We start from the raw sequence: 14,096 nt of genomic DNA on the forward strand, positions 1-14,096 counted from the left end.
GGATTTTTTTGTCCATTTAGACAGTGCTTTAGGGGCATGAGTGAAAGATTAACTCTGTAGAAACATAAATGTTTACTTAAAACACATTTTTTTACTAAAACTATATAGAACCATTTGATGCTTCTTTACAGTGTTTTATACTTTCACAATAATGAATTTTTAGTTTAAAGTAACAAGATTTATTTAGGGTGGGGAAGATGCCTCAGCAAATAAAGGCACTTGTTGCCAAGTCTAATGACCTAATGTGAGCTGAGTTTGATCCCAGGAACCCACATGGTGGAAGGACTTCTACAAATGTTTCCCACAAGCATGCCATTGCATTTGCCCTCACCCCATCGTACTCCACAGCAAACAAACGTTAACAAAGAGTATTTTAGCCACTAACAGAATTTCTTTACTAGTAGTATAAAGGCTGGGATAAATTAATCTTAAAGTTTACATGTTTAAAAGTAAAATCATAGTTTGATTTCTCAGAAATTAACCATGAATCAAATGATATGTACATCTTAAAAAGAAATAGTAGCTCGTCCAGTAGTAAAACATACTTCTTAATAAATACTTAAAAAGTATAGTGTAATTCTCTTCTGTGTGATCCACAGTATTATGAGAATAAAAAGTAATACCACTTTAACTCTGAAATGCTGAAGCATGTCACATAGCATTCCAAATTTTCTACAGGGTTTTAAAGATTTTGATTAAATATATAAAAACCTATCCAAGGCCTATTTCCCATTCAATATTTTTTCATTGTCAGTTCAGTTAATTAGTTTATTAAAATAAAATCTCACCCATGCTGATAATCTGTCATATAAATATAGTTAGCCTAATTTTTACATGTATATATGAGTAGTTGTTAAGATGCAATATATTTTTAATTTATTAGTGAAGCTAAAGTTGGATTTTTAATACTTCATGTTTTGTTTTTCCTTTGGAGGACTGGATTGCTTTAGTCAAAGCAGCTGCTGCAGCTGCAGCGAAGAATAAAACAGGGACTAAACCTCGAACAAGTGCTAACAGCAATAAAGAGAAAGAGAGAGATGGGGGAAAATGGTTTAAAGTACCTTCAAAGAAGGCAGAGACGTCAGCGTGCATAGTCACAGCAGAGACTGAGAAGAAGGAAGAGCTACCCACATCTAGCGAACCATTTGGTACAAAATACATTCTTATTTTCCTTTCTCATGACACAGGTAAACTGAGGTAGCAAATCAGCCAAAATCCTTTGCTTAGCTACAATTTTGAACTTAGAATTAAATTATTTGCTACTAGTATAATAGGGTGACTGACTTTATTATCTGAATATATGTAATTCTGAAGATTGAAGGTCTAATGTCAGTACTTAGCATTATCTCCTTTTAGTATTCTTGAGTATATCCATTTGATATTAGTAGGTTTTTGTTTGAAATTTTTTGTTTTAGTGTTTAAGGAATTGGGCTATTTCAGTGTGCTATAGAAGAAGCAGGAAGTTAATCTCTTCAAGCTTCACTTCAAGAATAACTACTTAGTATGCTTTTATTTCTGTTGTATCAGTCCTGAGGGATTTGTGTTTGTTTAAGTCATAATCAAGCACTAGATTTAAAAAAAATATATACATATGCTTTTACAAACTTGCTATCTATTAATTATATGTCTTAGTTTTGGATTCCAGACAAACTCTCATATATGTGTTCTGTTAAAAGTAGGACTTCACATAGACAGCGTTCCAAAGATCGTCTTTCCACAGCCAGAGAGCACATTAACAAACAAGAGGAAAAATAATCAAGGCAACTCATTTCAGGCAAAGAGAGCCCGGCTTAACAAGATTACTGGTAAACTACAATGATTCTTTTGGCGGTGGGGAGTAGGGGTGCTAGGGGCTTCATGTTAGGGTAGTTTCTTTTTAATAAAGGAAAATGGATCTTTCGGCTCAGTGTAATAAGTTGATTACTTTCTGGTTCTTCAAAGTAAACATCTGTCAACACTGTCAGTTCTTTCTATTATAAAATGTGAAAAATAGCACATATTTTCCCACCTACCTCACAGGGATGTTGTGAGGATCAATAAGCTGAAATATTACAAGAATATAGTCTTAAAATCACTTCCATTGTGGGAATAGTTAATGTCAGAAATGGGTTATCTGCAGTTACCAACTTGTGGTGGCTTCATTTCCATGGCTTTAAATATTTTTACATATAGACAATTTCACAGATGTCAAAGTTTACTTAAGAATGGAACCTTTTGTGGTAAAAATATGAATATCTGACTAAATTAAATTTCTGACTCACTTGTTAGATTCAGATTTTTTCTTGAGGCTGGTCTCTAGAGTATGTTCTGCTAAGGTAGTGTGTACTGGTATAGGGATGATGAAATTACAGATAGTCCTAGCCAGGCTAGTGCTCAAAGAAGAGGGAATTGAAATATATCTAGTGCCAGTCATGCTACACCTGACACGTGTAGGGTATCAGCCTAATATGTTTCTAGTATTTAACTGAAATAATGATTGTGATTCATTTCAAAGTATACTTTAAAGGGAAACTTAACTATTTTAATAATTTGGTCACCTGATTTTTCAGAACAACATATTTTCAAGCGACTTTGATCTAATAAAACTGAATAGAACTTTGTTGCCATTCATTTAAGTACTTTGAAGAAGATGAACTTCCAGTTAGGTCCAGCAAAAAATATTAATTATACTTGTGTCCCCTTTTAAGAGGGGACTTACTGAAGGATGTCTGGAGCAGAGGGCTCTTGTGATCTTCTCAGTGACAGAGTGATGATTTCTTTCTGCACTCAAGGGATTGGGCTCATTCATTTGTTTGTAGTAACTTTTCTTTAGAAATTGTTAGCCTTGGAAAAAGCCAGACTCTTCTCTAAATTGATTGTTCTGCTGTCAGCTTGAGTCTTTGGATGTGGTTTAAAATACAGAACTCAGTGTGCTGCTTGCAGGGCAGAATGGAAAGCTGCTTCTCACCCCTGTGATAAAAAGATTGAAACTGCACTGGTGGAGGATTCAAGGCCAAGCAAGATGGAGATGCCACTGAAAAGATCTGGCTAATTGCCAGCTTCCCAGAATGATGGGTTTCCTCCTTCAGCCACATAACTTGCTTTTAGTTTCAGCCAATGCTTTCACATATGTCTGCTTCTAAATTCCTTAATGGGAGGATGGGAGGGCTAAGCTCAACATTTAAAGAAATAACAAAACTGAAAGAGAAGCCCACTGAGTCCACATGATGCCTTATCTCTGCATGGCCTTGGAGAGGCAGTTGTAAGGTTAAGGAACCATTTACCTTGTTCCTCAGATTATAATCCAGGTTGCTTAGTAACACTTTGGGTCCTCTGTAAAGGGACTTTCTCTTCAGTTTTCCTTAGGAATGTCAAATGTAATGGTTAGTAACAGAATAACACAAAATCTTACCCATATGAAGCCATTAAGGTCTTCCCCATCTTTATTTACTCAGAAGATTTAAATTTATCGCACTCCTTTTAGCAGTTTAATCTCTGCTTGTATTTTTGATTTTATATCGCAAGTATGCCATGCCAAAGAACAGTAGATACAGGATTGTCTTCAATCCTACCCCTGGTGTGCTTGTATGCAGTGTATTTCATTTGAGGTCTGTGAAGAAAAATAAGAAATAGTGTAAAATGGCAGATTCATGTTGGAATCCTGCTTTGTTTCAAATTTACCAAGCTCTACCTGTGCCTTTTTGTCCTTTACTAGAGAGGAATGGGCAAGATTTGTAGCAGTTTGTTTTTGTTTATTTTTCTTTTTCCACTCTATTTTTATATAGAGTGTATCCAAAGATTAGTGAATCAATCATTGGGTAAGTTTAACTCTGTGATGATACACTGTTTCTTCTCCCCTTCGTATGTATCCTATGGTGATTCTAACCTATTTTCTGTAGAAAGAATGTTAAAGGGATGGTGTTTTCAAAGTTTGCAACTAGATAGAAATGAAATTATATTCTCTTTGGTTATTGTTTTTGAACATGTAATATGCTTTAGTGATAGTTCTATCATGTGGTATACATAACGTTCATTTTAAAGTAGACAGTTGTGCACTGAAAGCCAGAATCCATAACTTTAGAAACAAGTTGCAAACAAATTGAGTGTTAGTGGACTTAAAAATAGCAACTGTACACACTATAAAAGAATAAAGAATAGTACTTAATATGTGATATACTCTAATTGTTATGAACATTGCTGGAAGTTAGAAATGTTTGTGCTATGTCAGGGACTTTTGAACAATTTGAAAAAAAATCCTAAGATTTAAATTTAATCATGAACATAACTTTGACCAAGATTTCAACTTCTTTGTTCTTTGAACACTCCCTTTTGTATTCCGGGGAGCATGGGCCTCGTGTTTCTCAGTGAAGTAGATCATTATGAAATGATTTTGTTTGGTGGTAGGATTCATGATGATTTGATGTTCGCCTTCTTCTCACTGTTTAATGTCCTGTTGCTGTATATTGCATTCTTTAATAGTCTCCTGGAGCAGAACCTGTTTCTAATGTACTCATAATAAGTATTCAAAATGATTAAAGTTAACTTAATTTGTGTCAGTTTCTTTTGAATTTTCATTTACTCTGGATATTAAATTTTTCTTAAGATGTTTTCAGGGAAAGATAAAGGACTGCCCCACCAGGCAGAGGGAGAACCTGCTCTCCAAGCACCTGTTTTATCTGTGTCTACTTTTGTTTATGCCCAGTCATTTTTTTAAAACTTGATATTCTTGTGGTCAAGCACACAAAATTTTCTGTGTATATTCGGAGCTTTTGAATGCTTTAGATACCAAGTGTATTTTGAAATTAGTATGTCATAAGTTCCTCATTACTGTCTAGCCAAATTAAAGGGTTTCCTTTTGCTTTACAACAATTATATAGAAATGGCTTTTAATCAGTTTGGTTTATACTATTGTAATAGGTTATGGATGGGTTGTTGTTTTTTTCTTTTATAACTTGTACCATATGCTAAAATTTGAGGTTATAATTCATCTCATCTGTTGATAAATGTAAAAACATTCACTCCTAGGAAAGATAACATAATTATTAATATATTAAATGGCACATATTTGTTAGGCTTGAATAGCTTTAAGAAATAGAACTTCTGCTCATTTCCTTGACATAAAAAGACTTGATTCTGTATCATTAACAAAAATGTAGGTAGCTCATTGATTCTCAAGAATGTTAGCTGGAAAAGAAACAAAAACAGTATTATGTTGTTTTAATTATTAAGGAAATATTCTTTGCTACATCTTTTGTGTTTATATAAAATATGTTTACAGTGTAATTAGGATTGAATTTGTCAAAATTTTATAAAACAATATACATGCCTTTTTAAAAATTAATTTTTTACACTCAGTATTTTATCCCACACCCCACTCCATCTAACCTCCGACTGTTCCACATCCCATACCTCCTCCCCCTCCCCTGTCTCCACTTGGATGTCCCCACCCCCTACACCACCTGACCCCTAAACTCCCTGGGGTCTCCAGTCTCTTGAGGGCTAGGTACTTTAGATATATTCTTTCTGTGATGTGGCATGTGAAGGAACTATACATATTGTGGTCTCAAACTAAGCAGAGTACCAGTCACTGATATATCAAAATCATTGCTTTCCACTGCACCTCTTTGTTCATACTAGGTGTAGACATTCAGTTTTTCAATACAGCCAGTTACTACTTTAAAGAGGTCATGTGAATATGTGTTCCCATCTTGGTTACTTAACATCTGTGGGGTAGTTGTAAAGAACTACGCCATGTTGCCTTGTCTTGTTGCCTTGTGAATAACTCTGTCCTTTAGTGTTTCAGGGAACCTTTTCTCACCTGTGAAATGATGTTAACAGTTTTATTAATAAAGGTGATAAAAATTCCTATAGCAAGTTTACAGTTGTTATCACTTCTTATACATGTTTCCTCTTATGAACAAAGTAGCCATAAAATTGAATAGTTGTTCATTGGAAGGTCTGATATACCCAGTCTCATAAAAAGTACTGACAGAATGAGTAAAGAATTGTATCTAAGTAAATGCTTTTATGAATTAGGGCAGAATTTTGATGTTTTGTGACAGGGGCTGTATTATAAATCAAGAATTGTCTTTTAAAATCCAGTGTTAGGGATATACATTACAAAACAGCTAGACCTCTCCATTTTTTCATGATGTGTAGAATGTAGTCAGGCCAGATGTTTTAAAGATCCACACATTCCTCTCCTTTCATATAAAATAAGTCCAAGAAATAGTTTTGAAACTTTTGGAAGAAGATACAACATATGTGAGCATAGATGCACAAAGCTGAGGTTAAAGAGTATAAGTGAAATAAAATTAAGAAATGCTTTTTGAAAACTAATGCGGCAGAATGATTGCTGCTTTATTTTATAAGTATTAGCAATATAAAACATCTAGACTTTGAAGCCAGAATATTTTGTGTTTAGGGATCTCAAAAAGTATCATTACAAAGAAAAAAATCTTAGCTATGTGAACAACTCTTAAATTTAAGGACATTTGCATTTATTAAAAGTTAGCATTTGAAAATACTCCTCATAGAAGTTTATTATGATGAAATCAGTATTTTTTTCCCTAACAAGCCATTCTTGTACAATTTTTCTCAAGGTTTGTTGGCATCCAAAGCTGTTGGGGTGGATGGTGCTGAAAAAAAAGAAGACTGCAGTGCAACAGCTCCAGTCCTGGAGCAGGTATGAAATGGTAGCATTTGATTGTTTCAAGGTACCACTGGAAGGTCACTCACGGAGCTGTAGTACTACGGGATTGCAGTTGCCCTCTGATCAGATATGGGGATAGAGCACTGACTCATTGATGAGACACTTTAACTCTGCCTTCTCCCAAGTATGCACATAAGCTATGGACTGTATTAGCTTATGTTCTCCATAGACTGACATGAAAGCCATTGTCTCCACAGTTAAGAAGGCCTGGAGACTGGCATCCCAGGGTATGAGCTTCCAGATGGACACCTTTAGCTTTCAAAAAGACCCTTACACAAATACTTTTCATTTGTGGGTTTAAACAGGGTTTTTGACATCCAATTAAACTTCTTTTATAAGAAGTTTCTTTTATATTGTAACAGTTGGTGTTCTTAGACTGTGTTTTATGAATTGATTAATGAGCCATACATTTTTGCTAGGATGTATATTTTAATAACTACAATAAAAAAAGAGAATTTAAAAAAAAACTTTTAAGGGTCTGTCTTAAACCACCTAATAGAGAAATTTAAACCGCAGGTTGCAGTTGCTAGAACTGGCCTTGGCTATGTCCAAGTTCCCACACTACCTGTACATAATGAGCCGTGCATGCTTTTCCACCCTCTAAGGGCTTACACTGCTTAGGCACTGTATGAGCACAGTAATAGCCATAACTGGATTTCTTTGGTTCTGTTTTAAAATCTGAGCCTTAATGTAGTTTCAATATATCCTTTTTGTATTATCTTAATTTTCTTTATTAGTATACTAATAAGACTTTATAACGAGTACCTTTGCTCTTCTCTATATGTGTTTTAAAGGATAGCCCAAATTTAATTGATATTGTATTGAGTTTTTCAGTGTTTATTCAGGCCTGATTTGAAAGCAGTACATTGTTTTGGTACCTTCATTAATGTTGTATTAAATGAATGGTCTTTTAAATTGAGATCAGTATGTCAGTGACTCATACCTTTTGGTTTTCTGTGAGCAACAAACGGTTAACTCTTTACCGTTATTTCAGTATATCAACCAAATTTTAAATAACTTTTTTACTGTGTATAACTATATTCAATGTCCCAGATATAACAATATTTTGTACTCCTACAACTGTTACAATATACTCAGAATGCAATATATCAGGGGCTTGGGTAATAAAATATTTCTGGAAAATTCATTACAATGTCAATCTTTTATTACATATAATCTGTGAGATACATGTGATTGTGAAAAGTACTTATATGTGGGAAGTTAGTTTAGAATTCAGTAACCAGTTTAGAGAAACAGTTTTAAAAAGAAAGGAAAATCGAGCAACTCGGCTGTTTGTACTTACATAATTCAAAACTTTTCAAAGTCCTTGCCAGTTTTGTAACAGAGACCAATAATCATTAATTGAACCTTTGTAAATGTTCTAGAGTTTAAGGAACATCATGCTATTCCCTCTTTTATTTTGTCATTCAGGTTGACTTCAATGTGAAAATGTTTTGTAACCAAACTCTTAATTTTTATGGTAATTGTTAGCCTTGATTCTAAGCTAAAAAACTGAGTTATAAAGCTCTTAACTATCTCAGTTGGTATCAGCAAGAGACCTAAATGAGAAATTTTGATTGTTTCTAACTTCTGTTGTTCTAAGGAGTTACAATGCCAGTTATGACAGACTGATAACAGGCCTATAGCCACAATTTGATGTACTAATGAATTTATACTTCTGAAAGATTCAAACTGAGGTCTTGAACCCCATTATCAGATTATTAGTTATAGACTACTTAATTGTATTAGGGAAATGTCATGTTATATTTACTTTTGGATAAAACTTGCATTTGATGCATAATAATCACTAAGGTTAAAATATGTTAATTTGTCCTTGTTTAGAAGTTAAGCACCTTATCAAGTTATTAATTTAAGTTTTAAAATCTTGTTTTATAACTTTGTAACTCAAGAGTAATGGATGCTGTAGTGATGTCTCTCACATATGTGAAGATGAACAATAAAATTGTTTATTTACAAGTAATGGCTCTAATTACTTTCCTGGCAATACCTTTTACGATAAGCTTAGGAATACTTTCTAGTCTTGGAGTTCATTTTCAAATGGTAGTTCTACTTGCACACATAGTGAAAAAATTCAGGAGTAGAAAATGAAAGTTGAATGAAGGGGGCACTTGTCACACAGCCTTTTATATTAGATGCCTAGCATGCTATTTATAGAATACCAGTGAAGCCATATTTAATATTAAATATATAAATCCCACAACCAAAGTCTGTTTTATTTTAATGGGAATAGAATTATCTATTTGGTCCCCAGACAGTGATCTGTCATATTCTAGAAAACTGAAGATTATAAATATGATGAACATTCTCCTTCCCCAAATATGTGGAAGCTAAATGATTTCTTGGGGACAGGCATGCTATTCAGAGGACTAGCAACTTTCTATAGAGGCTTGCCATAATAACAGTTTTTTCAAAGTCTGTATTTCATTTATGTTTCACTGTTAGATGCTAGCAAGAAAACCAGAATTTTCAAAGTCTCTATTTCATTCCTGTTTTGCTGTTAGATACTAGCAAGAAAACCAGAATAGGTATGCCAGTATCATAGAACATGGATCCAATGTGGCTAATTTCTGTTGTCTTTAACAATAGATACATTCATACATATTTTTATATGTACAGGGAATTTTACTGCCACATGATTAAATGTTCTTTATGAAAGAACTGACAAAGTTCTAATTTTTTTTCAAAAGTATCAGTTGGCAGGAATAAGGTAAAAAGTCCTATCTAAGACCGCGACGTATTTTGTTTTTAAATCCAATGTTTTAACTTACATTTTATCTATTTTCTGTTGTTGTAGTTGTTGCTTGTTCTGTATTGTTTTTTAGTCTTTTAACTCTCTACTGCTGGTGGCTCTGATTTCATGATGCATTTTGCTTATGAAACTCTAGCTTTCAGCACTAAAATGAGTTAAAGATAATGTTTTGTTAATTTGGTCATTGTTTTCCTGTTGAGATTGTTCTTTAAAGGGAAACTGTCTGCTGAGACAGCCACACACTTGATTACAGATTATAAAATCCCTTCTAAAAGGCAGGAGTTTAAATGTGTTCTTCAGCACTCTAAAACATAAAATACTTTTGTTTATTTATCTAGATGTTTTAATACAATTGACAATTACAGTTTCAGAAGAGAGATGTTTCAAATTAATACTGAAATGTTTGTCCAATAGGATATTTAATATTGGACAAATGTTATGGGCATTAAAAACATGGACTCAGAGTTGACAGTATCCCTTTAAAGACAGCCTATTCAACTTTTAGTTAATAATTTGTGGGGTTCTTTTTGGTTTTTCATTTGTAATAGAAATGTTATGTGTTGGTTAACAATGTTTTTGGATACTAAAGTTGCTTAACAATCAAAAATAGAATACAAGAAGAAAAATGAAGAAACCAAAATAAAAATATCAATTTTTTATTATTTATTCAGGCGATTTCACCTAAACCTCAAAGTCAGAAAAAAAATGAAGCTGTCATTAGCAGTTCTGCCAACACTCAGAAACCTGCACTGTTATCCTCAACTTTGTCTTCAGGGAAGGCTCGCAGCAAGAAATGCAAACATGAATCTGGAGAGTCTTCTGGGTGTATAAAAACCCCTAAGTCACCACTTGCCCCAGAATTAATACAAGCCAAGGATTTGACGCTTGTATCTCAGCTTTCTTCAGTGATAAATAAAACTAGTGAGCACAGACTTTACAAATAGTTACTTATCCTGTAAGATAGAGTCAAAACAGTTTTGTTGTAGTTATCTTGTTTTTTATGAAGTTTCTTTTTAAAAACTCAAAAGTTAAGTGGATATGACAGAGAAAGCTTAAAACTATTTCAAGAGTAGATCATGGACAATTCTTTTGTTTTACTGCTCCAGTTCTGTACTGCTCCTTAAGCAGTTCTGCCATCTAGTGACACAAATCCCACTGTAGTTTCACTCTCAACTAATAGGATAAGGCCTGATTCATTACAAAAAAACAAACAAACAAAATACCCCTGGAAACAAAAAGAACTGTAAAAATACCCTTTGTCCGTGTTTTCATATAACTCCTCACTCCTGTGACCATGTAGGAGGTATCTCCTTTAATTAGTAGCCCTCTGAGTGCACTTTTATTCTTATTAACAAGGCAGCCTTGAATCCAGTCTCACCATTATTGAAAGGAGAATGCCTCCTTGTTAGAACATTTGACTGCTATATTACTTCTTTTTCAAGTGATAATCTTTTGAAAAATATTTTTTTCTACCTGGATTTGGCTAGCTAAAAGATAAGGTTTATGTTTACATAACCAAGTTTCACATAACTGAAGCAGTTATCAGAAGAGTCACTAGTTAGATGATACTTGCATTTTCCTCCTTTATTCAGCAAGTAAATCAGGATCTAAGGATGACGGGTTCCCTTGTGAAGCATTCTGTATTATGTCTTTCAGAATAATCATATTGGCATTTGGAAGGCTTCACCAAGCATTCCTAGTTTTCATTCAGTTCTCACATTTATCTCTAAAGAACTTACCTCAAATTTTGATCAATCTTTATTGTTTTGAATAATTAAGTAGAGACAAAGGGAATCAAAATTTTTTCTCTGAAACTTTATTATGAAAGAATGTCAATAGTAGTCATTATATGACACAATAAATATTTTATTTTGAAGTTCTTTTATATATTGATATAATCACATTATCATAAAAGTTACAGTTATCCTTTGGTTTTCCCCATTATCTTATGTCTTTTTGTTTTTCATTATTTTTCATTGTCAATTATCCTTAAATACTTAAAACATCCACTTTTTTAAACTACTTCTTTGTAAATTAGTAATATCTTATTTTGTACATTCCTACCTAATATAAGATTCAGCAGGTTCATAGTCCAACAGGAACTCTCAAGCAGTAAAGACTTATCGAAACATTCATGTTAACATCACTAAAAGACAAATAAATGTTACAATTAGTTGTACAAACATGAAAATATTTAAGGGCAAAAATAGTGTGTCATACTAAATAATAACTAATTTTGCCATAATAAGCATATTGGTTTGTTTGTGTTCAATTTTTTGAATGAATCAGGCCCCAGATTTATATTTGTAAAAAATCCATGTGGTAGTATGGAATGGGATAAGTTATTTATAATAGCTCCCCTGGGGAAGGAAAGCAAAGCACCAGCTATATAATGTATATAAGAGCCCCATGACCCTGCTGTTTCACTTTAGAGTGCCAATGTTTGCTGTGGAGTAAGTTTGTCTCCTGGCTTCCTCTTTTCCCTTCTCCCTCCACCTTTCTCCCCTATTTTTTGCTTATAGAAAGACTTTCTTGGAGGCAAATGGCAGTTGACACAAAAATCCACTATTAGAGAGCTAATTCCAGTCTTACATTTGGGGAGAGCTACTTGAAATTAACGTCCCATGTTATTTGAGTTCTAGTGCTTTTAGATTTTAGAAATTTTGCTTAACTCTTTTTGTGAGGAGGGATTTTTTTTTTTTTTTGCCTTTGAATGCCTCTGGAACATGCCATTTCTTGTGGTTAACTAATAGCAGCAACAGAGAGCACAATATGGCTCATTTTTTTCCTTGCTTATCTCCTTAAAAATTATAAGATGATCCTGGTATGTATCTGCTTCGTGAACATTGAAGATCTTTTTCTAGGTTCTCCACAGCCTGTGAATCCCCCTAGACCTTGCAAACATAGTGAAAGAAGAAGAAGATCTCAGCGGTTAGCCACCTTACCTATGCCTGATGATTCTCTAGAAAAGCTTTCTTCTTCCTCTTCAGCAACTGATGGGAAAGTATTCTCCATCAGTTCTCAGAATCAGCAACAGTCTTCAGTACCAGAGGGTAATGTATATCGATTTCCTATAGAACTAAATAACAACAATTATTCAAATATTGTTTTTTTATGTCTCTTGACTTATAAGCATTTTGCATATGCTACAGATAACCTATCTGGTGCCTTCTTTTTGCCAGGCACAGTAAAAATATCAGTGATCTGCATTGATATGAACTGATGCAGTTTCTCTGTTAATTTATGGTTTTCTTTTCTTTTTAATTTTATGTAGTGCCTGCTATTGCATATGTGCCACTCCAGAAGCTGGGACCCTGCCTCCCTCTTGATTTAAGTTGTGGTTCAGAAGTCACAGGAAATCAAGACCCAGATTCCTCCTATCCTGGTGGCGAATGTCCCAGGGAAGAAAAGGAGGAGACACCATTGTTTGCAAATCCTGCCTCCAAAGTAGTGAGTGACATAAAAGGAACTACAGCAGCCACAGGTAAGGGAGCTCTTGGTTAAGTCTAGCATAAACATATTCAACTTTACTTAAATTCATATAAATCCCCTCTTCTAAGAACTCATACATAGTTACTGTGTTTGGATGTACTTTCTCTGTTTTAAAATTCTTTTCTGTGACCATTGGCAGCATTCCCTGCACACAGTTCTTGTCATTTTTTTCCTTCCTTCATTCTTTTTTCTCCCTCTTTCTTTTGCTTTCTAAAAACAATTATTAATTTGTTCATTTTATATGACAATATAAGTTCCCCCTTTACTCCTGGATGACTCATCAAGTCATGTGATTAAAGACACATACTATCATGCCTGGCTTCTTTCACTTTTTGTTTTGTTTTGTTTTGTTTGTTTGTTTGAGACAGGCTTTCTCTTTATAGCCCTGGCTGTCCTGGAACTCACTCTATAGTCAGGCCTCGAACTCAGAAATCCATCTGCCTCTGCCTTCCAAGTGCTGGGATTAAAGACGTGTGCTACCAGTGCCTGGCTTCTTTTGCTTTTTTAATGTGTGTATAAAATATGGTATTGCTGTACCTGGAGCTAGTAAATCTTAGCTACCTAGCTGGGTTAACCTAGCAAGTTTTAGGTCAACTAGAGCTAAATAGCAAGACCCTGTTTTAAAACAAGAAATAAATTATAGGAAATATATGCCAATTATTCTACTGTAAATTATTACAGTTGAATATAATTCTAGAACATCATATTCTTGAAGCAAGATGATACTTTTATAATATTACAATTTCAAAAAAATACATGATTTTTTTAGAAGTCAAATAATATGTTTCAATTATCTTCTTTCTAGTAAATTACTAATTTGGAATTGGCTAGTGAGAGATTTAAGTCAAGTTAGATAAGGAGACAAATGTAAAGTAGCCAGATGTCTTGGTGGTAATCATCTTTAAGAACACCTTCCCCAAAGAATGTGGCATTGGCTTCTTGGATGAAAGCAAAATGCAGCTTACTGTATTCTGTCCATGCTACCCACTGAAACAATGACAGCAGTAGTTTAACTTAATTTGTGTCTTTAATGTGTTCATTCTTTCAAAGTAGCAGTGTCAGTAATTTCACATATAATTATCTGTAATTCTATTTTACCTGTAAAGATTTAGTTTATATATATATATATATATATATATATAT

At 33.7% G+C, this 14,096-nt stretch overlaps 1 protein-coding gene across 11 annotated transcripts in view; it reads left to right on the forward strand.

The window, feature by feature from the left end:
* Phf20l1 (PHD finger protein 20 like 1) overlaps window positions 1-14,096 on the forward strand; it is a 79,974-nt gene that overhangs the window by 23,414 nt on the left and 42,464 nt on the right. For 8 of the 11 annotated variants that reach the window (XM_052161761.1, XM_052161765.1, XM_052161767.1 and 5 more), the window contains 6 exons: window positions 935-1,148; window positions 1,677-1,805; window positions 6,582-6,664; window positions 10,133-10,382; window positions 12,326-12,514; window positions 12,736-12,945. In XM_052161761.1, the coding sequence (XP_052017721.1) occupies window positions 935-1,148; window positions 1,677-1,805; window positions 6,582-6,664; window positions 10,133-10,382; window positions 12,326-12,514; window positions 12,736-12,945 (1,075 nt within the window). The remainder of the gene's footprint in view (window positions 1-934; window positions 1,149-1,676; window positions 1,806-6,581; window positions 6,665-10,132; window positions 10,383-12,325; window positions 12,515-12,735; window positions 12,946-14,096) is intronic. The other 3 variants (XM_052161766.1, XM_052161768.1, XM_052161770.1) reach the window with 1 other exon arrangement.

The sequence above is a fragment of the Apodemus sylvaticus genome, chromosome 17, assembly GCF_947179515.1.
Source record: "Apodemus sylvaticus chromosome 17, mApoSyl1.1, whole genome shotgun sequence".
Classification (NCBI taxonomy): Eukaryota; Metazoa; Chordata; class Mammalia; order Rodentia; family Muridae; genus Apodemus; species Apodemus sylvaticus.